We start from the raw sequence: 23,290 nt of genomic DNA on the forward strand, positions 1-23,290 counted from the left end.
TTACATTTAAATGCCCATCAATGCAGCCTTATCAGTGTCCATCTGAAGCCTTGTCAGTGTCATTTGCAGCCTGTCCATCATTGCAGCCTTGTTTTATTTTTAAAAATGGCGCCGCCGAGATGTCCTGTGTATCTCGGCGGGGCCCGGTAGTTCTTCGGCTCTTCTCACGGCTTGCGGCCGCCTTCGGCTCTTCTCGCGGCCACCTTCGGCCATTCTCGGCGGCTTTCGGCTGCTCTCGGCCATTCTCGGCGGTTTTCCGAAAGCCGCCGAGAATGCCCCGAATGCGGCAGAAAGCCACAAGAAGAGCCGAAGGCGGCCGAAAGCCGCCCAGAGGCTCAAAATCGCTCAGAAATCGCGGAGGATCGGTGTATAACACACACCGGCGATTTCCCCCTGATTTTAAGGGGAGAAAAGTGCGTGTTATACGCCGATAAATACGGTAATTGTTACTGGGTCACATTTAGAGGTGTAAATCTTTAGCTAATAGAGAAGATTTTTTACACTAGAACTTTTGTTTAATTTACTAACTTTGGCAAACAGTCTGAACAATCGGAAATTCCTTCTCAGGAAATATTTTGTAACTAAATTGTTTTATTTTTAGGTAACACATACAATATTCCAATATGCCTATGGCTGCTGGACACCTACCCCTACAACCCTCCCATCTGCTTTGTGAAACCCACCAGCACGATGACCATCAAAACCGGGAAGCACGTGGATGCCAATGGCAAAATCTACCTCCCATATCTGCATGAGTGGAAGCATGTAAGTACTGGAGGTCACTGAGGCCCCATTCACACCTTCAAAACGCCGGAGGAGAAAAGAAAACCAATTATTCTCTATGGAGATGGTTCACATCTCCACTACAAGTCGCCTGAAGCTCAAAAAAAAAAAAAAAAAAGTTCTGGAGCTTTTTTTTGTAGGTCAAATTGGGCAAATATACGCATTTTGGCACGTTTTTACGTCCATAGAAATTAATGAAAATGCGCGTTTTCATGCTCTTTTTCACAATTTTCTGTTCAAATGCAAAAATTTTAAAAAGAAAAAAAATAGTAATAATATATGCATAAAAAATAAATGTAAAATGAATGCACAAATAATTAAAAATCATCATAAAATAAATGAATATTACATAATAATAACCCCTAACTTGAAAAAAATATATTAAAGAGGCGGAAAACATATATATATATATATATATATATATATATTATTTTTTTTTTTTTAAAGTCAGCAGCTATAAACACTGTAGCTGCTGAATTTTATTAAGGACCCTTACCTGTCCAGGGCGCCCGCGATGTCACCGTCCACTTTCCGCCCCCCCCCCCCCGAGGAACGTATCGTGTCCCAGCGCCGCCATCCTCACTAAAGGAAACAGGCAGTGGAGCCTTTCCTACTGCGCATGCGCGACACTTCGTGAGTGTTCTGGGACACACACCGTTCCCAGAACACTGCACGCCACCTTCCCCAGAAGACAGCGCGAAGAGGAGAGAAGACTGAAGATCACCACAGAGTAGGGAGAGGCAGATTAGGAAGACTGCCTAGCAACAGGGGTTTCTGGTAAGTTAAAAATTACATTTTTTAAAGAATATTAATGCCGTTTTTTTTTTTTTTTTTTTTTTTTTTTTTGGGTGGCCCTCCACTTTAGATAAATTTTATATTTTTATGAATGATATAATACCCAAACCTGAACAAAAAAACATTATTATTATTTAGATCATTCTAAATAGGTAAAAGACTAATGCAGTGTGCAATGCCAGGCTATAAGAGAGTGGCTGGTGGGAACCATTTAGAATTTTTTATTTTACTAATAGCGGTGGGGGGGGGGTGGAAATGGAGACGCACAGACACAGAGATGACAGGCGGGGGGGGGGGAGTGAGGAGGAGAGTGGGGAGCTGAGAGCAGGCTGCATATGACGGAGGGACGCACTCTGACCACGGTGGTCAGGGCTCAACAGCCCTGATTTTCGTGGTCAGTATAGAAAAGGGGGATACAGGAAGTGGCAGGTCCCCTAATGACCACAAAAATCTTTTTTATTTTTTTTTTTACAGTTTAGCGGGGGGGGATATTACACAACACAAACACTGTGCTGTTTAATCTGCTTTAAGGGACCAGAAAACCTATTTTTTTTTTTCTTTTTTTGAGGTTAAAGTGGTGGTGCCACCAAAAAATCAAAAAACGTTTAAAATTCTTTAAAAAAAAAAAAAATTAATTGAGAGAAAAAATATTTTTTACTTACCTCTAAATACCTGTTGCTAGGGGGTCCCTCGTAGTCTGCCTTCTTCCTTGCCCGGGCTGGTGACTTCACTTCCCCTCGCGCCGCACAGTCATCTGGGACCTGTCACGTGTCCCAGGTGACTGCGCGGCGTATCACGCCGCCCTGTGAAGCCACAGCCGGGTGCCCACAGTACGAATGACAGTGCCGCGAGCAGGGAACGAGGGGGGGGCTTCGTTCCCCCGCATCGCTGGACCCTGGGGCAGGTAAGTGTCCGATTATTAAAAGTCAGCAGCTGCAGTATTTGTAGCTGCTGACTTTTAATTTTTTTTTTTTTTTTTTTTTTTTTAGGGGGCACCCCACTTTAACAAACAATTTAAGAAAAGGTTTTTTTTTTATTTAAAAAAAAAGAAAAGGGGTTCATTTATTTGTCCTTACATGGGTATTTATTATTTATTTGTGATTACGTTTTTTTTTTTTTTTTGTGTATTTATTTTACATTTAGTAGTAGTAACACCCTAACAAAAATAAATAAGAAAAAAACCCAACCTCTAATCCTATCTCTAACCTAACAAAAAAATTTGAATAAATGAATAATAATTATATAATATATATATTTATATATAAATAAAAATAATAATGAAAAAAAAAAAGCTGATTGAAAAGCTGAAGCTAATAAAGCTGAAAAACCTAGTAACAAATGATGGAACAGATGATAGTTTCCTGTATTGGCTAATAATAATAATAATAAAAAAAAAAAGCTCAAAAACTCTGTATAAAAATGCTAAAATCTTGCATAAAAACGCTCAGACGCTACGCTCAGGTGTGAATGCAGCCAAAATCCAGGTCAGTGTTGTTAGAGTGGTTTGATCCATTTGGCTGGAAACCAAGCCATGTGACCCGACTGAATGAGAATGTTCTGGAGTAATCAGGGTAGCTGCATGAGAATAGTAGAGACCCTCCAGTATGGTATTGTGTCCTCACTGGCCCTTCCTCTCCACAGCCTCCATCAGACCTCCTCGGCTTAATCCAGATCCTGATTGTTGTGTTCGGTGAGGAGCCTCCAGTGTTCTCTCGATCATCTGCACCAGCTCCGTACATGTATCCAGCACAGGGACCCCCTAACAGTGAGTTTTTTTTTTTTTTTTGTAAATATTTAACTTGTGTCAACGTGTATGCCCAGTCATTTTGTTTAGTGTGGGGGAGAAAGCAACTCCCCCCCCCACCAATCTGGATTTTACTGATATCTAGGACTCCATTGACCACCTCTACTCCGGAAGGTTTTACCCCCTTCATGACCAGAGCTTTAGTTTGCTATTCATTGTGCTAATTTAACTTGGCAATTGCACGGTTATGCAACACTGTACACAAAGGACATTTTGTTTTTTTTCACACAGATACAGCTTTCTCTTGGTGCCATTTGATCACCATTGGGGACGGGGGGGGGGGGGGGGGGTGATATGAATGGTAAAAGCATGAACATTTGGAGAAATTTTTTTTTATATTTTTTTTTCTCTGTTATCCAATAAAATCAACTATCTTCACAATTACACAGCACAAGCTCTCTTCTGTTTAACCACTTGCTTATTGGACACTTAAACCCCCCCCCCCCCCCCCCCTCCTGCCCAGACCAATTTTCAGCGTTGAGCGCTGATGCACTTTGAATGACAATTGCGCGGTCATACAACACTGTACCCAAATGAAATTTTTATAATTTTTTTCCCCCAAATAGCTTTCTTTTGGGGGTATTTGATCACCTGTGCGATTTATTTATTATTATTTTTTTTTTTTGTTAAAAAAAATATATTTTTTTTATTTTGTTATAAAATTTTAAAACAGGTAATCTTTGTCCGTCATTGATGTACGCTGATGAGGCGGCAGTGATGGGCACCGATGGGTGTCAGTGATGGGCACCGATCGGTTACACAGAAAGGCAGCACTTCTATGTGGCATTGATAGGTGGCACTTGTGGGCATTGATAGGTGGCACTTATTGGCACTTTCAGGTTCAAATTATGAGGCATAATTGCCTCTTCCGTTTCGGGACCGATGACCCTTTAGGCTGAGCCAGTGACTGGCTTTTTTTTTTTCCTCCTCTGCTGTGTGAGGAGGAAAAAAAAAAGATCACTGAGCTTTTGTTTTGATCATGTGATCAGCTGTCATTGGCTGACAGCTGATCACATGGTAAGGGACCGGGACCGGCCCCTTACTCAGATCAGTGATCACCCGGGTCTCAGTGACTCGGTGATCACAGCGTGCACATGGGAGGCCCTCATAATCGGCTTTAAGGGGCCAGGAATTTTTTTTTTGGGGGGGTTAATAAGCACTTTAACCACTTGGGTACCGCGCTATTGCAAAATGACGGCAATAGCGCGGACCCACATTTTCGGGACTACGTCTATTGACGTAGTCCCGGTTACGAGCGGCCTGCGCGCCCCCTGAGGGGCGCGCGCGGCGCGCTCTGTGATCGGTGAGTCCGTGAGACTCGCCTGATCACCGATCCGTGTAAGGGGTCGATCCCGACCCCTTATCACGTGATCAGCTGTCAGCCAATGACAGCTGATCATGTGATAAAACGGAGCCGGTAATCGGCTAGTATTCCTCCTCGCGCTGACAGCGCGAGGAGAAAAAAAAAAAGCCGATCGCCGGCGGCCGTGTTCGGGACATCAGTCCCGATCACGGCCAGCAATTTAAACGGACACCTGCCCCCTGCCAGTGCCCACCTGCCACCCGCAGTGCCATCCTGAAATAAAGTAAGTGCCCCCCTGTCAGTGCCACCCAGCAGTGCCCATAGTGCCCACAGTGCCACCCAGCAGTGCCCACAGTGCCACCCAGCAGTGCCCACAGTGCCACCCAGCAGTGCCACCCACAGTGCCACCCAAAATCTGCCTCAAAGGTGCTGCACCCCAGTGCTGCCCATCAGTGCCCAGCAGTGCCGCCCATCAGTGCCCAGCAGTGCCGCCCATCAGTGCCCAGCAGTGCCACCTATCAGAGCCACCTATCAGTGCCACCTATCAGTGCCCATCAGTCCCATCTATCTGTGGTACCTATCAGTGCCCATCCGTGCCACCCATCCGTGCCACTTATCCGTGCCACCCATCCGTGCCATCTTATCTGTGCCCATCTGTGCCCATCAGTGCCGCCTTATCTGTGCCCATCGGTGCCGCCTTATCTGTGCCTATTAGTGCCGCCTTAACTTTGCCTATCAGTGCCCACCAGTGCAGCCCATCAGTGCCCACCAATGCAGCCCATCAGTGCCCACCAATGCAGCCCATCAGTGCCCACCAATGCAGCCTATCAGTGCCGCCTAATCAGCGCACTTCAATGAAGGAGAAAAATGACCCGTTTGCAAAATTTTATAACAAACTATTAAAACATGATTTTTTTTTTTTTTGCATCTTTTTTTGTTTGTTTAGCAAAAAATAAAACTCCGAGCTGTAACTAAATACCACCAAAAGAAAGCTCTATTTGTGGGAAAAAAATGATAAAAATTTCATTTGGGTACAGTATTGTATGCCCGCGCAATTGTCATTCAAAGTGCATCAGCGCTGAAAGCTGAAAATTGGTCTGGGACTGAGGGGGGTTTAAGTGCCCAGTAAGCAAGTGGTTAAAGAGGAAGTAAACCCTGATGAATTTACTTCCTCTTTTTTTCCCTGCAAAGGTAAAGCATAATGGACTACAATGCATCGCATAGTAGTCCATTATGTGTCACTTACCTGACACAGGAGCCAGCGAAGTCGCCGCTGTTCCCTGTAGTCCGCCGCATCCATCTTGCTTGTGGCGTCTCGCAGCTCCGCCGCTGTTATTCGGCAAAGCCGCGATGACGTCACTCCCGCGCATGCGCACGGGAGTCGACAAATGCGGCAGCTCCATTCTTGGAACTGCCGCGTTTAGTGCGCCTGCGCGCCGCTATCTACGGCGCATGCGCCGTAGACAGCGGTGCCCGTTTTCGGGCAAATATCTCCTAAACCATATAGGTTTAGGAGATATTTCTTGGACCTACAGGTAAGCCTTAATCTAGGCTTACCTGTAGGTCAAAGTGGTTTGTAAGGGTTTACTTCCTCTTTAAGGTTAGGGGTTAATTATTTATCCTTGCATATTATTTATTGTGTATTTATTTTACTTTTAGTAGTAACACCCTAACAAAAATAAGAAAAAAAAAAACCCAACCTCTAATCCTAACTCTAACCTAACAGAAAAATTATAATAAATGACAGCTCTGCTTCTTATACTAGTAAGTTGTGATTGGCCCATATAACATGTGATAGCTGTGGGCCAATCGCAGCTTACTAGTATAGGAAGCTGAGCTGTTATGAATTAAATTCATTCATTACAGCTTTATTGACATTGTAATCATGTGATCACATAGATCCCTGAGGCGCTTTAAGTGGCCCGGTAGCGTGAGCGCCAATCCGCTTTGTGCGGTTGACACAGAGGTCGCAGGGGGAGCACGTTGAGCAGGCACACTGATGTACATGACCATGATTGCGCCACTCCAGTATTTGTACGGTACCAGGTTGGCAGGTGGTTAAAGAGATTTCCACTTCCTATCCTGCTGACAACAGTTCCATCACACAGGAAGTCAGGAAAAATCTGTAACCGGGACATAGAAATAATTAGAGTAAGCGAAGGCTAGAGCCCCTGCCAGCTTTTTATTTCTGTCTGTGTTCATGATGTGGCTTTTCCTTCACTTTCTCTGCTCCGGGGCCACTGGTGCATGCTCGCTCCTGAGCCCCCCTCTATGCGTCTAAAAGACACCCCCACCCTACTCTCTCCTCATTGACTCACTGGCTGTGTTTGACAGCCAGTGCCTCCCTTTGCTCTCTCAGCAGCCAATGAGGAAAGAGAGACCCGTAAAGAAGATCTTGTGCACATCAGTGGATCAAGAGGGAGCTCAGGTAGGTATGGGGGGGGGGGTGCATCGAGTGGGAGCTCAGGTAAGTAATGGGGGGTTGGATTGAGAGGGAGCTCAGGTAAGTATTGTGGGGGGGGGGGGTGGTCGAGAGGGAGCTCAGGTAAGTATTGTGGGGGGGGTGGTCGAGAGGGAGCTCAGGTAAGTATTGTGGGGGGGGGGGTGGTCGAGAGGGAGCTCAGGTAAGTATTGGGGGAGGGGGGGGGCTGCATAGAATACATAAAGGTAAAAAACCTTGAGCCTTTAGAATCACTTAAAAACCTTGTGTGATCGCAGGTAGTACAGACTGCCTCTCTGTTCTGGAGATGGTGGTTTCGTTTTTTTTTTTTTTTTTTTTTACCAAAATTGTACTGGCGTCATTCAGTAAGTAAAACTCATGAATATGTCCATGATGTTCACATTTATATTCTCCTATTTTCATGGATTTGGATCCCTTTATTGTGACATGTATATTCTGTCCTTTTTTTGGAACGATTTACTTTTTCTAATTTTCAGATTTATGTTTGTAATGTTTTAAAAAAATAATAATTCTTTATCTCCTCCAGCCTCATACATACCTGGTTCTATGCCCCCATATCCGGCAGCTGGTCATCCGTCCAACCCCAGGTATAGTAATATGCATAGTAATGCTTTCTGTGTATGCTGAACTCCACAAAACACACCGATGTCTGCTGCAAGAATTGCTGCTATCCGTGAGAGTTGAAAATTGTATCAACCCCCAAAACAAATCTTGGATTCCTATCGCTTTCTCTCTTGGTAACAACAATCACCAAGATGAATGCTGTATGGACTGGTGTAGGTGTATCTAGGGAGTACTATATGGGCAGGTGTAGGTGTGGCCAGTGAATACTGTATGGACGGGTGTAGGTGTGGCCAGTGAATACTGTATGGACGGGTGTAGGTGTGGCCAGTGAGTACTGTATGGGCGGGTGTAGGTGTGGCCAGTGAGTACTGTATGGGCGGGTGTAGGTGTGACTAGGGAGTACTGTATGAATGGTGGTAGGTGTGGCCAGTGAGTACTGTATGAACAGCGTAGGTGTGGCAGTGAGTACTGTATGGACTGTGGTAGGTGTGGCCAGTGGGTACTGTATGAACGGGTGTAGGTGTGGCCAATGAGTACTGTATGGACGGGGAAGGTGTGGCCAATGAGTACTGTATGGACGGGGGTAGGTGTTGCCAGTGGGTACTGTATGGACGGGTGTAGGTGTGGCCAATGAGTACTGTATGGACGGGGAAGGTGTGGCCAATGAGTACTGTATGGACGGGGGTAGGTGTGGCCAGTGGGTACTGTATGAACGGGTGTAGGTGTGGCCAATGAGTACTGTATGGACGGGGAAGGTGTGGCCAATGAGTACTGTATGGACGGGGAAGGTGTGGCCAATGAGTACTGTATGGACGGGGGTAGGTGTGGGCAGTGGGTACTGTATGGACGTGTGTAGGTGTGTCTAGGGAGAACTTTATGGACAGGGGTAGGTGTGTCTAGGGAGTACTGTATAGACGGGGGTACGTGTGGTCAGTGGGTACTGTATGGATAGGTGTAGGTGTGGCCAGTGAGTACTGTATGAAAGGTGGAGAGGGGGGAGGCACCAACTGAAAGAATCCTACTGGTTTTAGTATATTTTGTGTAAGGTGTAAAACTTACAGGTCCATGGGGTGGAGATGCCCATCAATGATAAAATCGTCCTGGGGTGCTCTGATGCCACTCTGCGGGCTCCGGTATCGATCCCTCGGCGGTGGGGGTGTTGAATTCCATCACAGGCTTCTGTGCAGTACCCACTTGACGGGAAGCTCCACGCTGACCAGTCTGGAACACGAAAGTGACGTCACCACGGCAGGGCGGGCATTCAGGCTGACCTGTTGAGGAAATTTCCCTTCAGTTCCTCCTCTCAGAGATGCAACAAGAAGTGAAAGGAAATCTCCCACAAATGAAGGGAATTCCATTTTTAGACAGTTGTGCTTGCATCTGGTGTCCATACTGAATGAGTTACCTTCTTCTCTTGGTGACAACTCTACATTTTTGGATTCCCATCACTTGTTCTCTTGGTGACACCAATTAGGGCGAATCTCCCCAGCCAGCAATAAAAGCCTGACAGAGGGTCTAAGCCTTCCCTACTCCACTCAATACTAAAAGAGAGAGTTTTACTTTTATGTAAATTTTAAGTTTCATGCATTTTCACCTCTTATCCCAAATGTTTCTGCTTGCAGTGGCTATCCTGGTTTTTACCCCGCTGGTGGACAATACCCACCAACTTCTGGCCCTGGGATGTTTCCCCAGCCCCCTGCACCTCACCCTCAGGTCACCAGCTCTGGTGAGTTTATGTTTTTTTCATTGGAGTTTTATTTCTTGAGATGATTTTAGGTCCGGTACGCCAAGCTGCCAAAAAATACATTTTTGGAATCTTTAAATCTTACTGGTCGTGCACTGGTGTACAGGTGCCTCCCCTGTACTGAAATTGCTTTGCAAATGTAATGCCCCCTGCGGATTGGAATGCTCTAGCTCAGACTCGTGGCGGTGGCTAGATCTCTACAGAGACCACTGCTTCTATACAGACTAAGGGGGCAGAGTTAGTAATGTTGTCATAAGTGGGTGGGCAGATTTAGCAGTAGCCTCATCACTAGGGGGCAGAGTTAGTAGTGTTGCCATCAGTGGGTGGGCGGAGTTAGTAGTGGCGTCATCAAGAGGAAAGTGGAGTTAGTATTGATGTCACCACTAGGGGGGCGGAGTTAGTAGTGGCATCATCCATAGGTGGGCAGAGTTACTAGTGACATCAATGGGTGGGTGGAGTTAGTAGTGGCATCATCACTAGGTGGGCATAGCTGGCAGAGTTCATCAGTTGGTCATATTTCTGCAGAGAGACCACTGCTTCCATACAGATAAGAGTCATCCTCTGCAGCATGCTGGCAGGTGATGGGCGTTTCTACTTCTACTTTGATGCACCTGGAATGCATTCAGCTGTTTAAAACTGAAATTTTAATTGGGCTTTAAATAGATTTTTTCTTGGGGGAAGCTAACATCACTAGGTGGGCAGAGATATTAGTGCTGTCATCAGTGGGTAAGCAGAGTTAGTAGTAGCATCATCAGGTGGGTGGAGTTAGTAGTGGTGTCATGAAGAGGTGGGCGGTGTTTGTATAGTTCTCAAAGGGGAGCCAGAGTTTAAATTTTCTCTTGCCCTCTCTTCTCATCTCGCCCTCTCTCCTCTCTTCTCATCTCGCCCTCTCTCCTCTCTTCTCATCTCGCCCTCTCTCCTCTCTTCTCATCTCGCCCTCTCTCCTCTCTTCTCATCTCGCCCTCTCTCCTCTCTTCTCATCTCGCCCTCTCTCCTCTCTTCTCATCTCGCCCTCTCTCCTCTCTTCTCATCTCGCCCTCTCTCCTCTCTTCTCATCTCGCCCTCTCTCCTCTCTTCTCATCTCGCCCTCTCTCCTCTCTTCTCATCTCGCCCTCTCTCCTCTCTTCTCATCTCGCCCTCTCTCCTCTCTTCTCATCTCGCCCTCTCTCCTCTCTTCTCATCTCGCCCTCTCTCCTCTCTTCTCATCTCGCCCTCTCTCCTCTCTTCTCATCTCGCCCTCTCTCCTCTCTTCTCATCTCGCCCTCTCTCCTCTCTTCTCATCTCGCCCTCTCTCCTCTCTTCTCATCTCGCCCTCTCTCCTCTCTTCTCATCTCGCCCTCTCTCCTCTCTTCTCATCTCGCCCTCTCTCCTCTCTTCTCATCTCGCCCCCTCTCCTCTCTTCTCATCTCGCCCCCTCTCCTCTCTTCTCATCTCGCCCCCTCTCCTCTCTTCTCATCTCGCCCCCTCTCCTCTCATCTCATCTCGCCCCCTCTCCTCTCATCTCCTCTCGCCCCCTCTCCTCTCATCTCCTCTCGCCCTCTCTCCTCTCCTCTCGCCCTCTCTCCTCTCCTCTCGCCCTCTCTCCTCTCCTCTCGCCCTCTCTCCTCTCCTCTCGCCCTCTCTCCTCTCCTCTCGCCCTCTCTCCTCTCCTCTCGCCCTCTCTCCTCTCCTCTCCTCTCGCCCTCTCTCCTCTCCTCTCGCCCTCTCTCCTCTCCTCTCCTCTCCTCTCGCCCTCTCTCCTCTCCTCTCCTCTCCTCTCGCCCTCTCCTCTCCTCTCGTCCTCTCTTCTCATCTCGCCCTCTCGTCCTCTCTTCTCATCTCGCCCCCTCTCTTCTCATCTCGCCCCCTCTCTTCTCATCTCGCCCCCTCTCTTCTCATCTCGCCCCCTCTCTTCTCATCTCGCCCCCTCTCTTCTCATCTCGCCCTCTCTCTCCTCTCTTCTCATCTCGCCCTCTCTCTCCTCTCTTCTCATCTCGCCCTCTCTCTCCTCTCTTCTCATCTCGCCCTCTCTTCTCTAGGCCTTCTTATGGTAATCCCTAAATACAAGTTTGTGTCTGAATTTAGGTTCATGTTTATTCCTACTATTGAGAGGTTCAGTACCGCGTGTGGTGCAGCTTTTTAATGCTGAGAAATCCTCTTGCCTCAAAAGCAGTGATGACCTGACAGAGATTTCTTCTGGTTGGCTTTCATTGCTCAACATGATTGGCCTCAAAACTGTGACTGTGGTTCCACCCATTTATACTAGCACTGGGACATTTATTCCTTCCCACTAATACAAATAATAATGGGGCAGCATTCCTTCTTCTGACACCAGCAATAGGGTATTAGTCCTCCCACTGATGCCAACAATTGAGTACTATTCTTCCCACTGATATCAGCAACTACACATTATTCCGCCCACTGACATCAATGATGGGGCACTATTCTTCCCACTGACACCAACGATCGGGTACTATTCCTCTTACTGACACCAAATATGGGGCATTATTCCCTGCACTGACACTAGCAGTGAGGCACTATTCCTCCCACTGACACCAATGATGGGACACTATTTCTCCCACTGACACCAATGATGGGGCGCCATTCCTCCCACTGACACCAATGATGGGGCGCTATTCCTCCCACTGACACCAATGACGGGGCGCTATTCCTCCCACTGACACCGAGGACGGGGCGCTATTCCTCCCACTGACACCGAGGATGGGGCGCTATTCCTCCCGCCGACACCGAGGGCGGGGCGCTATTCCTCCCGCCGACACCGAGGGCGGGGCGCTATTTGTCCTCCTAATGACCACAGATGCTATATCCTTTTTTTTTTTTTTTTTTTACTTCCACTGACCCTCCATTTCCACTGGGGAGTTTTTTTTTTTTTTCCCCACTGGGCACAGTGCAGCCCCCTAAAATCTGAAGGACTGTAAACTGCCCCTTTGTTTGTAAAGTTTGCAGACCCCTGGGCTCTAGATGAAGCTAAGTAGATGTCGATCTTTGTTATGTTAAGCAGTCGCATCTGCTGCAATATTACTCCCAGTAGAGGGCGCCGCTGAAGTGCTCTACACAAACCGGTGACTACACTGCAGTACAAGGTACAGAGCCTGCGGCTGATACTTCCTGCTAAATTGTGTGCAGGAAAGTTTTGCAAATCAGTTCAAAATAAAGCTTCAAGGACAATGTGATAAAATATGTTCTGCAAAAATATTTGTGAATGTGTGCCGAGCATTGCATAAAACAAATTCAAAATCATCAAACAGATAAGATATGCTCAGCGCCAAAGAAGATTATGCGTAAAAGAAAAACTCCCGTGCAAAGTCCGAATCAATCAAAATAGTCCAAAATCTTTTTTCATAATAAGTGAATGTGTGGCTGCAGGTGAATAACTTCCACCATCCCCTAAGGGAAATCTGCTGACCTGTGATATTGGTCCTCGTTGGTAAGGTCCTATGTGTATGTTGCTTTCTATCAGGACTCGGGTAGGTATTTATAGATGGAACCCGTATTGGTGACCCTTGAGGCTGATTACTGGATGCATTTCCTCAACGGCTGATCTTGCTAATTAACCTGTGAAGTGGTCTCCTGGGAGATAATGGATTGATGCTGATGATCCCTGCGGGCTGAAGGATGCCGAAGGCTCGTTAATACTGTCACCAGTTCCTTCCAGGGAGATCTCATCTCTAAGGTCTTATTAAAGGAGAAGTAGGGCCAAAGCTCTATTGGCCTTGCTTCCCCTGGAGAGGGGAGGGGGTCACATGAGTTGTTCAGGAACTACAATTCCCATCATTCCTAATCATGTCTGTGAATGTCAGAGTGCCTCATGGGAGATGTTGTTCCCCAACAGCTGGAGAGCCGTAGTTTGGAAATCATTGCTCTAGAGGGATATGCTTTGTTCATATTTCATATCTGAGGTTTACAACCACTTAAGGACCGCCCTCACGCCGATATACGTCAGCAGAATGGCACGGCTGGGCACAAGCACATACAGGTATGTTGCCCTTTAAGAGCCCAGCCGTGGGTCGCGCGCGCCGCTGGCAGCGCACTCGCAACCCGGTCCTGAGCTCCGTGTCCGTGGGACCGGCGGACCAGATCGCCGCCGGTGTCCCGCAATCGGGTCACAGAGCTGAAGAACGGGGAGAGGTAAGTGTAAACAAACCTCTCCCCCGTGCTTCCTAGTGAGCTTGTCACTGATCGTGTGTTCCCTGTCATAGGGAACGACGATTAGTGATGTCACACGCCAAGCCACGCCCCCTACAGTAAAAAAAAACACACATTAGGTCACACTTAACCCCTACACTGCCTCCTAGTGTTAATCCCTTCACTGCCAGTGACATTTTTACAGTAATCGATGCATTTTTAATCACATTGATCGCTGTATAAATGCCAATGGTCTCAAAAATGTGTCAAAATTGTCCAACGTCTCCACCATAATGTCGCAGTCACAATAAAAATCGTTGATCGCCGCCATTACTAGTTAAAAAAAAATTAAAATATTAATAAAAATGCCATAAAACTATCCCCTATTTTGTAGAAGCTATAACTTATGCGCAAACCAATAAATAAACGCTTATTGCGATTTTTTTTTTTTTTTTTTTTTTTTTTTTTACCAAAAATATGTAGAAGAATACGTATCGACCTAAACTGAGGGAAAAAAAAAATGGTGTTTTTATATATATATATATATATATATATATATATATATATATATATATATATATATATATATATATATATATATATATATATATATATATATATAAAAATTTTTTTTTTTTTTTTTTTGGGGGGGGATATTTATTATAACAAAAAGTAAAAAATATTGTGTTTTTTTTTTTCAAAATTGTCGCTCTATTTTTGTTTATAGCGCAAAAAATAAAAACCGCAGAGGTGATCAAATACCACCAAAAGAAATCTCTATTTGTGGGGGGAAAAAAGGACCAATTTTGTTTGGGAGCCACGTCGCACGACCGCGCAATTGTCAGTTAAAGCGACGCAGTGCCGAATCACAAAAAGGGGCTTGGTCCTTTTAGTTGCAAAATGGTCCGGGGCTTAAGTGGTTAAGTACTTTTATTTAACATTATTGCTTGTAATACAAGTATTCTATTACCCCATAGTATGTTTACTATGGGGGGGGGGGGGGGGGCACCAGTGACAGTGTATGGTGGGGACCAGTACTCCGGAGTCTTTTGATGCTCAGCCCCGTTCCTCCATTCACAGCTCTGTGTTGTATTCGGGTGTCGCTGTGAGACGTCTTCCTGTAACAGGACTCTGGGGATGGAAAGGTTAGGATTTTGTTCAGCAGAGATCCCACCACTGAGCTAAAAATACAAGAGGCAAATGTTAGGGGTCACTGAGACCCACAGCTGCCCCGTAACATAGACGATCGCTAGTTCCCTCCTTTAACCCATTTCTATGTCCAGTAGTAAAGTAACATTACACTTTTTTGGGCACTAGCCAAAACATTGAAGTAGGGATCTCGTTATCGTCTTTTCGGTGCCAATACGATACCGATATTTCGGCAACCTCTCCTGCCGATGGCCAATATTTTTTTCCAATATTTTGTACATATATAAAAAAAAAATGTTTACACAGTCATTTTACTTTTTTTTTTAATTAGTTATTGCTGTCACAAGGAATGTAAACATCCCTTGTGACAGTAATAGGTAGTGGCAGGTACTGTTTATGGAGGGATCTGGGGGTCTATAAAACCCCAATCTGCTCCTCTGCACTTCAAGGTATTCAAAACGTCAAGATCTGCTTCTTTGAATGCTTTATTTTTTTAAAACTGGTGCCTTTAAGGGCTTGCCGACCAGCCGCCGCAGTTGTGCTGCTGCAACATGGCTTGGCTGCGCGAATCGCCATCATGTTAAAACGCTTCTATTTGTGGCCACTAGGGGCGCGCCCGCTGCTCGATGACCACCGGTCTCCCGCGATCGCTTCTCTGAGGGGAGAAGAGACCGATCATGTATTCATACAAAGTATGAACACCGATCTATATCTTCCCCTAGCAAGTCCCCTCCCCCCCCCCCCTACAGTTAGAACACACATTAGGGAACACAGTTAACCTCTTGATCGCCCCCTAGTGTTAACCCCTTCATGGCCAGTGACATTTTTACAGTAATCAATGCACTTTTATAGCACTGATCGGTGTATAAATGCCAATGGTCCCAAAAATGTGTCGAAATTGTCCAAAGTGTCCCCATAATGTCGCAGTCACGATAAAAGTTGCAGATCGCCGCCATTACTAGTAAAAAAAAATAATAATAATAATAAAAATGCCATAAATCTATCCCCTATTTTGTAGACGTTATAACTTTTGCGCAAACCAATCAATATACGCTTTTTGCAATTTTTTTTATTACCAAAAATATGTAGAAGAATACATATCGGGCTAAACTGAGAAAAAATTTGCTTTTAAAAAAAAAAAAAAAAAATGGGGATATTTATTATAGCAAAAAGTACAAAATATTGTATTTTTTCAAAATTGTCACTCTTTTTTTTTATAACACAAAAAATAAAAACCGTAGAGGCGATCAAATACCACCAAAAGAAAGCTCTATTTGTGGGAAAAAAAGGACGACAATTTAGTTTGGGTACAGCGTTGCACGACCGCGCAATTGTCAGTTAAAGCGACGCAGTGCCGAATCGCTAAAAATGGTTTGGTCATTCAGCAGCCAAATCTTCCGGGGGGCTGAAGCGGTTAAGATGGCAGTAATCTGGGAAGTGATGTCATGACCTCTCTTTTGGACTACTAGATCTGAGATCCGATTGAAGCATCGGCTTTGTTTGGGTCTTCGGCCAGCCGGCGCATGTGCCGCCTGGTTGCTCGGGCCTCCCGATGGGATGAGGGAGCCCAGGCGAGCGGCGGAAGGCGGGGGGGGGACGTCCCTTCCCACTGCTTGTAATAACAGCAGAGCGGCTGCTGAGCCCCATCAGTTGTTATTACAATAAAGCCGACCGTCCGCTCTAAAGAACGCTACCCGGGTGTTACATGCGGCTGCACGCATCACCCGGTACAACCCCTTGATGCAATATTGGTAATATCGGTCAGTTTATTTGACCGATACTTCTAAAAAAGTGAATATCTGCCGCTCCGATAACCGGTCGATCCCTACACTGAAGTATCAACCAGATGCTGATTTTATTATAAAAGCCAAAAACACCTAATAAACTCTAATAGGAAAAATGAAATGCACCACTGCATCAGCTATTGCATGCAAAAATAAATGTCCAAAAAAAGAACAGGAGCCTCCAGATGTGTACAATCAGCCGTCTGAGATTGTAAAGTTTTAGAGCTCATTGAGACCGGAGCTGAGACCCGTCGTCTGTGCTGACCCGCTGTCTGCTGCGTCTGCATCCACCTCGGAACTGCACGCAGGCAGCCAATTGCAGAAGCTGCGGCTGCATGGACACAGTCAAAATTTGACATGCAGGCAGGATTGGATGCACGGACCCAAACGCAGACCGCGTGTGTTCAGATCCGCGCCTGCATGACGGTGTCCGCGCAACCGCAGCTTCTGCATCCTCTTCTATTGGCTTCCTGTGTGCAGCTCCGAGGTGGATGCAAACGCAGGGAAAAGTGGCTGAGCGGGTAGGGCGGGTCTCTTCATCCGTTTGAATGATCCCTAAAAAAAAAGGACACGACGGCTGTTTCTACACATTTTTTTTATTGGGTGATTTTTTTGGGACATTTACTTTGTTCAGTTGAATTCTTTGTAGACTTTGATCATTTCACATTCCAGGGGGGGTCACAGTTTGAAGTACAGAAGGTATTTAAACACGATGTTCCTTTGCTACTTTGTTACTTTATGTTTGTTAACCCCTTCCCGCCCAGCTCCGGCATCCCTTTTAACCACTTCCAGACCACCGCACGTCGATATATGTCCTTACTTTGAAGAAGAATATCGTTGTTATGGTAGAAGCTAGCTGCCATAACCCCGGTATCCTCTTGTTCGGCCGGCAGTCCAGTTTCCGATAATAGTGGTCTCTGCGGCAAATTCGCCGGGTGTAACTTAAAACATGCAACCTGTAGAATATTTTAAACATCGCCTATGGAGATTTTCAAGGGTAAAAGTTCGTCGCCATTCCACGAGCGGGTGCAATTTTGAAGCGTGACTTGTTGGGTATCCGTTTACTCGGCGTAACATTATCTTTCACTATATAAAAAAAAATTGGGCTAACTTTACTGTTGTCTTATTTTTTAATTCAAAAAAGTGTATTTTTTCAAAAAAAAAGTGTATTTTTTCCCAAAAAAAGTGCGCTTATAAGACCGCTGCGCAAATACGGTGTGACAAAGTATTGCAACGACCGCCATTTTATTCTCTAGGGTGTTAGAAAAAAACTTCTCAAACATTCAACCACTGTGAAACCTCCCGCTTAATGTACAGTGCATCCAGAAAGTATTCAAAGCGTTTCACTATTTCCACATTTTGTTATGTTACAGTCTTATTCCAAAATCAATTAAATTCATTATTTTTCTCAAAATTCTACAAACAATTCCCCATAATGGCAACATGAAAGAAGTTTGTTTGAAATCTTTGCAAATTTATTAAAAATACAAAATGAAAAAAATCCCATCTACACAAGTATCACAGCCTTTGCTCAATACTTTGGTGAAGCACCTTTGGCACCAATTACAGCCTCAAGTCTTGCTGAGTATGATGCTACAAGCTTGACACACTTATTTTCGGGCAGTTTCTCCCTTTCTTCTTTGCAGGACCTCTCAAGCTCCATCAGGTTGGATGGTGAGTGTCAATGCACAGCCATTTTCAGATCTTTCCAGAGATGTTCAATCGGGTTCAAGTCTCGTCTCTGGCTGAGCCACTCAAGGACATTCAGAGCTATCCCATAGCCGCTCCTTTGTTATCTTGGCTGTGTGCTTAGGGTCGTTGTTCTGTTGAAAGATGAACCTTCGCCCCAGTCTGAGGTCCAGAGCACTCTTGAGCAGGTTTTCATCAAGGTCTCTGTACATTGCTGCATTCATCTTTCCCTCGATCCTGACTAGTCTCCCAGTTCCTGCCGCTGAAAAACATCCCCACAGCATGATGCTGCCACCACCATGCTTCACTGTAGGGATGGTATTGGCCAGGTGATGAGTGGTGTCTGGTTTCCTCCTGACATGACGCTTCCCAACAAGGCCAAAGAGTTTAATCCTTGTTTCGTCAGACCAGAGAATTGTGCTTCTCATTGTCTGAGAGTCCTTTAGGTGCAAACTCCAGGCGGGCTGTCATGTGCCTTTTACTGAGGAGTGGCTTCTGTCTAGCCACTCTACCATACAGGTCTGATTGGTGGAGAGATGCAGAGATGGTTGTTCTTCTGGAAGGTTCTCCTCTCTCCACAGAGAAACACTGGAGCTCTGTCATAGTGGCCATCGGGTTCTTGGTCACCTCCCTAAGACTAAGGCCCTTCTCCCCGATCACTGTTTGGTCGGGCAGCCCGCTCTAGGAAGAGTCCCGGTGGTTCCAAACTTCTTCCATTTACAGATGATGGAGGCCACTGTGCTCACTGGGACCTTCAATGCTGCGGAAATATTTCTGCACCCTTCCCCCGATCTGTACCTCCATACAATCCTGGTCTCGGAGGTCCACAGACAATTCCTTGGACTTCATGGCTTGGTTTGTGCTCCGACATGCACTGTTACCTGTGGGACCTTCTATAGACAGGTGTGTTCCTTTCCAAATCATGTCCAATCAACTGAAATGACCACAGGTGACTCCAATCAAGTTGTAGAAACATCTCCAGGATGATCACTGGAACCAGGAGGCACCTGAGATCAATTCTGAGTGTCATGGCAAAGCTGTTAATACTTCTGTACATGGGATTTTTTATTTTTAATAAATTTGCAAATATTTCAAACAAACTTCTTTCACGTTGTCATTATGGGGTATTGTATGTAGAATTTTGAGGAAAATAATGAATTTAGGGCCAGTTTCTGCATCAAAGCGCATGGATAGTAGGTTATATGGTTTTCAATGGCATAGTTCATACCAGTGTTTGCAGTCAGTGTGTTCCAGAAAAAAAAAGTAGAACCTGCTGCATTTCTCCTGCACCGGACTGTACTGGAACGCTGTAAAACGCACCAAAAACACACTGCGACAGATGTCCTTATTTAAGGTTAAAGCGGTTGTATAGTTACATTTTTAACTTTGACCTACAGGTAAGCCTATAATAAGGCCTATAATAAGGCTTACCTGTAGGTAAAAAGAATATCCCCTAAACCTGTACGGTTTAGGAGATATTCCCCTCGCAATGAGCCGCTGACTTCAGCGGCGCATGCGCACCAGGGATTCTTCTCTGAAAGTCCAGCAGACATCGGACCCTGCAGGGAAGAAAACTCCCGCACGCATGCGCAGGAGTGATGTCATCGCGGCTCCAGCCACTCACAGCGCCAGAGCCGCGATACCCAGAAGACACGCAGAGGGAACATGTCAGCTCCCTCGGTGTGGACCGTGTGAGATGCTGGCGCCTCATTCTAAGGTAAGTATTTCATAATGAGCTAGTATGCGGTGCATACTAGCTCATTATGCCTTTTCCCTTACAGGTGTAAAAATAAAGTCAGTGGGTTTGCGCCCGCTTTAAGAAAAAAAAGGGGGGGGGGGGAATGCACTGGAATGCATCAAAAATGCGTCAAAAACACGCATGCAAAAAAGCATCTGGAACTCATCCCAACTGCGTTTCTATGGTGTGAATTATAACAAAATGTGGAAAAATTGAAGCGCTGTGAATACTTTTGGAATGAACTGTATCACCTGCTTTACTGACATCATATAATGCGATCTAACCCTCCTGCCATCCACCCTCCGCATGCTGCATGCATGTAGCTGTACTATCTTCACGTGGCTCCGGAGACCTTTGTGTAGACACAATTATTGATTACATTTCGTAATATTCAGACAGAATGATTTACATGATAGGCAACGGCTTCTGTGGCTGGTGTAATTATTATTTACACCCGGTCATAAAACACCTCTCTTCTATCAGAGATTAGAAAGATTGTGTAACATTAGTCTTTCCATTTCTCTCTGTGAGATTCTATTTAGCCCTGGTTCACCTTGGAGCAATTTGGCATGCGATTTGACATGGCGCCATTCACGCCATCCAAATCGACGCAGCGCCACATTTGTTGTACCGCACGGATTCCCAAAAGTCATTTCTGTACTACTTTTGGCGATTTCTATCTGAGCAGTAACCCACGCAGATGTCTCTGAAATCTCCCCCCGAAAGTCGGGACTGACATGCGGGAATGAAATCGTGGGAGTTCAGCTGACACTGGCAAGAAAGGGGTTAACCACTAGGGGCCGATAAAGGGGTTAAGTGTGTCCTAGGGAGTGATTCTAACTGGGACGGGGGGCTTCCAGTCACATGACAGCGATTACTGCTTCCAATGACAGGGAGCAGTGATCTCTGTTGTAACACAAGGCAGAACGGGGAAATGCCTTGTTTACAACCCGTTCTGCGGCTCCGTGATACGATCGCCGGGAGTCAGGCTGTACACGACGGGCACACGCCTGCTAGCCCCACTTCTTAAAGGGGACGTGCAGGTACGCCCATTTGCCCACTGCTGCCATTGTGCCGACGTATATCAGCGCGCGGCGGTCGGCAAGTGGTTATAGAAAAACTAACCTGTATCCGAGCTCCACAAACTGAAAATGCTACTTTATCCATTCCTAATATTCAATGTCGTCCTCCCCATCCATCCATGTCTCCATGCTTTATTTTGCTGAGAAATCACTTTGAAAAATGCCCCCCTAGCATTTCTGGTCGTGGCCATCTTGAGTAAGGGCAGATGATTCATCTAGAATTTACTTCCTGGAATCCACCTGACCTTAGCTCAGGCATGCAGGCAGGAGGGTGTGCTTAGCTGAGAAAACCTCTCCTCCCATGAAGACTCCTGGGATGTATGACGACGTTTTGGCCTAGGCCGGAAACCAGGAAGACACTGAAAAAATGTAAAAAAAAAAAAAAAATAACAACTTTAAAAGCCAGTAATTGTAATAAAAGTTCCTATCTATTTACTAAGGATTAAAAACAGTTGGCTGAGAGCATTTAGTTCCCCTGTAAGCCTTCTTTCTACTTTCCTGCAGGTCCAGCCAGGGATGGCACCATTGGCGAGGACACCATTAGAGCCTCCCTCATTTCAGCCGTTAGTGACAAGTTAAGATGGCGGATGAAGGAGGAGATGGATCGCGCACAGGCGGAGCTTAACGCATTGAAACGCACAGAAGAAGATCTGAAGAAAGGACACCAGAAGTTGGAGGAGATGGTCACTCGGCTAGACCAGGAAGTGGTGAGGCAGCTTTTCATGGCACTATTGAAATAAACATGAAACTGGTGTGTAAGGGCTCATACACACTATCGGACTTTGTACAAAATTTCCCGTCCATTTTTGTACAAAGGGTGTTGGCCGTGAACTTGTATCATGGTTTTTCTGCTCTTTACCGCCACCTTTGGTCAACTTCTGTATTGTTGTCTGATCTTTTTCATTGGTTCTGAGCATGCGTGTTTTTACTTTGTACAAAAGTCCTATGGTTTTCTGTACACACGATCAGACTTTTGTTGCCGGAAAGTTTGTCCGATGAAAACCGAAAAAGTTTGTCTGATGGAGCGTACACACGGTCGGATGTTGCCTTAAAACAGCTAATTTGCATGTTTATTGTCAAAAAGTCCGATCATGTGTATGGGCCTTAAGGCCTCATGCACACGGGTGTATTTGCAAATCCAGCGGGTAAAATAGGTATTGAACACGTCGCCATCTTTTTAGGTAAATGTATTTGTAAAGGTGCTATTCACATGAAATGTTCACCATGTCCGTAACCACCCGTGCCATCCATACATACAAAGACACCAAAACAAATAAGTTCAGAAATGAAGTTCTGTGTAATAAAAATGGAATGACACAGGGAATCAGTATTAAACACATGGAGAAAAGGAGGTGCAAAAAGGCATGGAAAGCCAAGACACCAGCTGAAATCTCTCAGTAATTAGAAAGCAATCCTGCAAATTAATATCAGCCGATTCAATCTCAGCTGATGGCCTATGAAAAGGTGTCTCATTACCGAGGTGCCCCACTAGAAACATCTCATGATGTGTAAAAGCAAAGAGCTCTCTCAAAACCTTTGCAACCTTATTGTTTGTAAAACATACTGCTGGCATTGGTTACAAAAGGATTTCTAAACTTCTGAATGTTCCAGTGAGCACTGTTGGGGCCATAATCCGGAAGTGGAAAGAACTTAATTTAACCATAAACTGGCCATGACCAGGTGCTCCTCCCAAGAAAAGTGAAAAGAATTATCAGAAGAATTATCCAAGAGCCAAGGACCACATGTGGAGAGCTTCAGAAAGACCTGGAATTAGCAGGTAGTTCCAAGAAAACAATAAGTAATGCACTCACCAGCCATGGCCTGTATGTACGCTCACCACGCAAGACTCCATCGCTGAAGAAAAAGCAACATTAAGAAAAGCCTGTGAAATACGGGGAGAATATAATCTGGTCAGATGGGACCAAAATTGGAACTGTTTGGATGCAATAATACACACCATGTTTGGAGGTCAAATGGCGCATCACCCCAAAATACCCCCCATACCAACAGTGAGGTTTGGAGGTGGGAACATCATGGTGGGGGCGGGGCTGTTTTTCAGGATACGGTACTGGCAAACTTCATATCATTGAAGGAAGGATGAATGATGACACAAATCAGCCAATCACCTGACTTGAATTCAATAGAAAATCTATGGAAAGAACTAAAGATCAGAGTTCATAGAAGAGGCTCACAGAACCTTCAAGATTTGAAGACTTTGTGTGGAAGAACGGGCCAAAATCACACCTGAGCAACACAGGCGACTCGTTTC

The 23,290-nt window shown here is 45.6% G+C and overlaps 1 protein-coding gene across 1 annotated transcript in view; it reads left to right on the forward strand.

Moving 5' to 3' along the window:
• TSG101 (tumor susceptibility 101) overlaps nt 1-23,290 on the forward strand; it is a 53,595-nt gene that overhangs the window by 24,305 nt on the left and 6,000 nt on the right. The window contains exons 4-8 of the mRNA XM_077453532.1: nt 602-765; nt 3,220-3,343; nt 7,673-7,733; nt 9,333-9,436; nt 21,526-21,728. Coding sequence (XP_077309658.1) covers nt 602-765; nt 3,220-3,343; nt 7,673-7,733; nt 9,333-9,436; nt 21,526-21,728 — 656 coding nt within the window. The remainder of the gene's footprint in view (nt 1-601; nt 766-3,219; nt 3,344-7,672; nt 7,734-9,332; nt 9,437-21,525; nt 21,729-23,290) is intronic.

The sequence above is a fragment of the Lithobates pipiens genome, unplaced genomic scaffold (assembly GCF_037356315.1).
Source record: "Lithobates pipiens isolate NorthernLeopardFrog02 unplaced genomic scaffold, aLitPip1_a1.2 Scaffold_24, whole genome shotgun sequence".
NCBI lineage: Eukaryota > Metazoa > Chordata > Amphibia > Anura > Ranidae > Lithobates > Lithobates pipiens.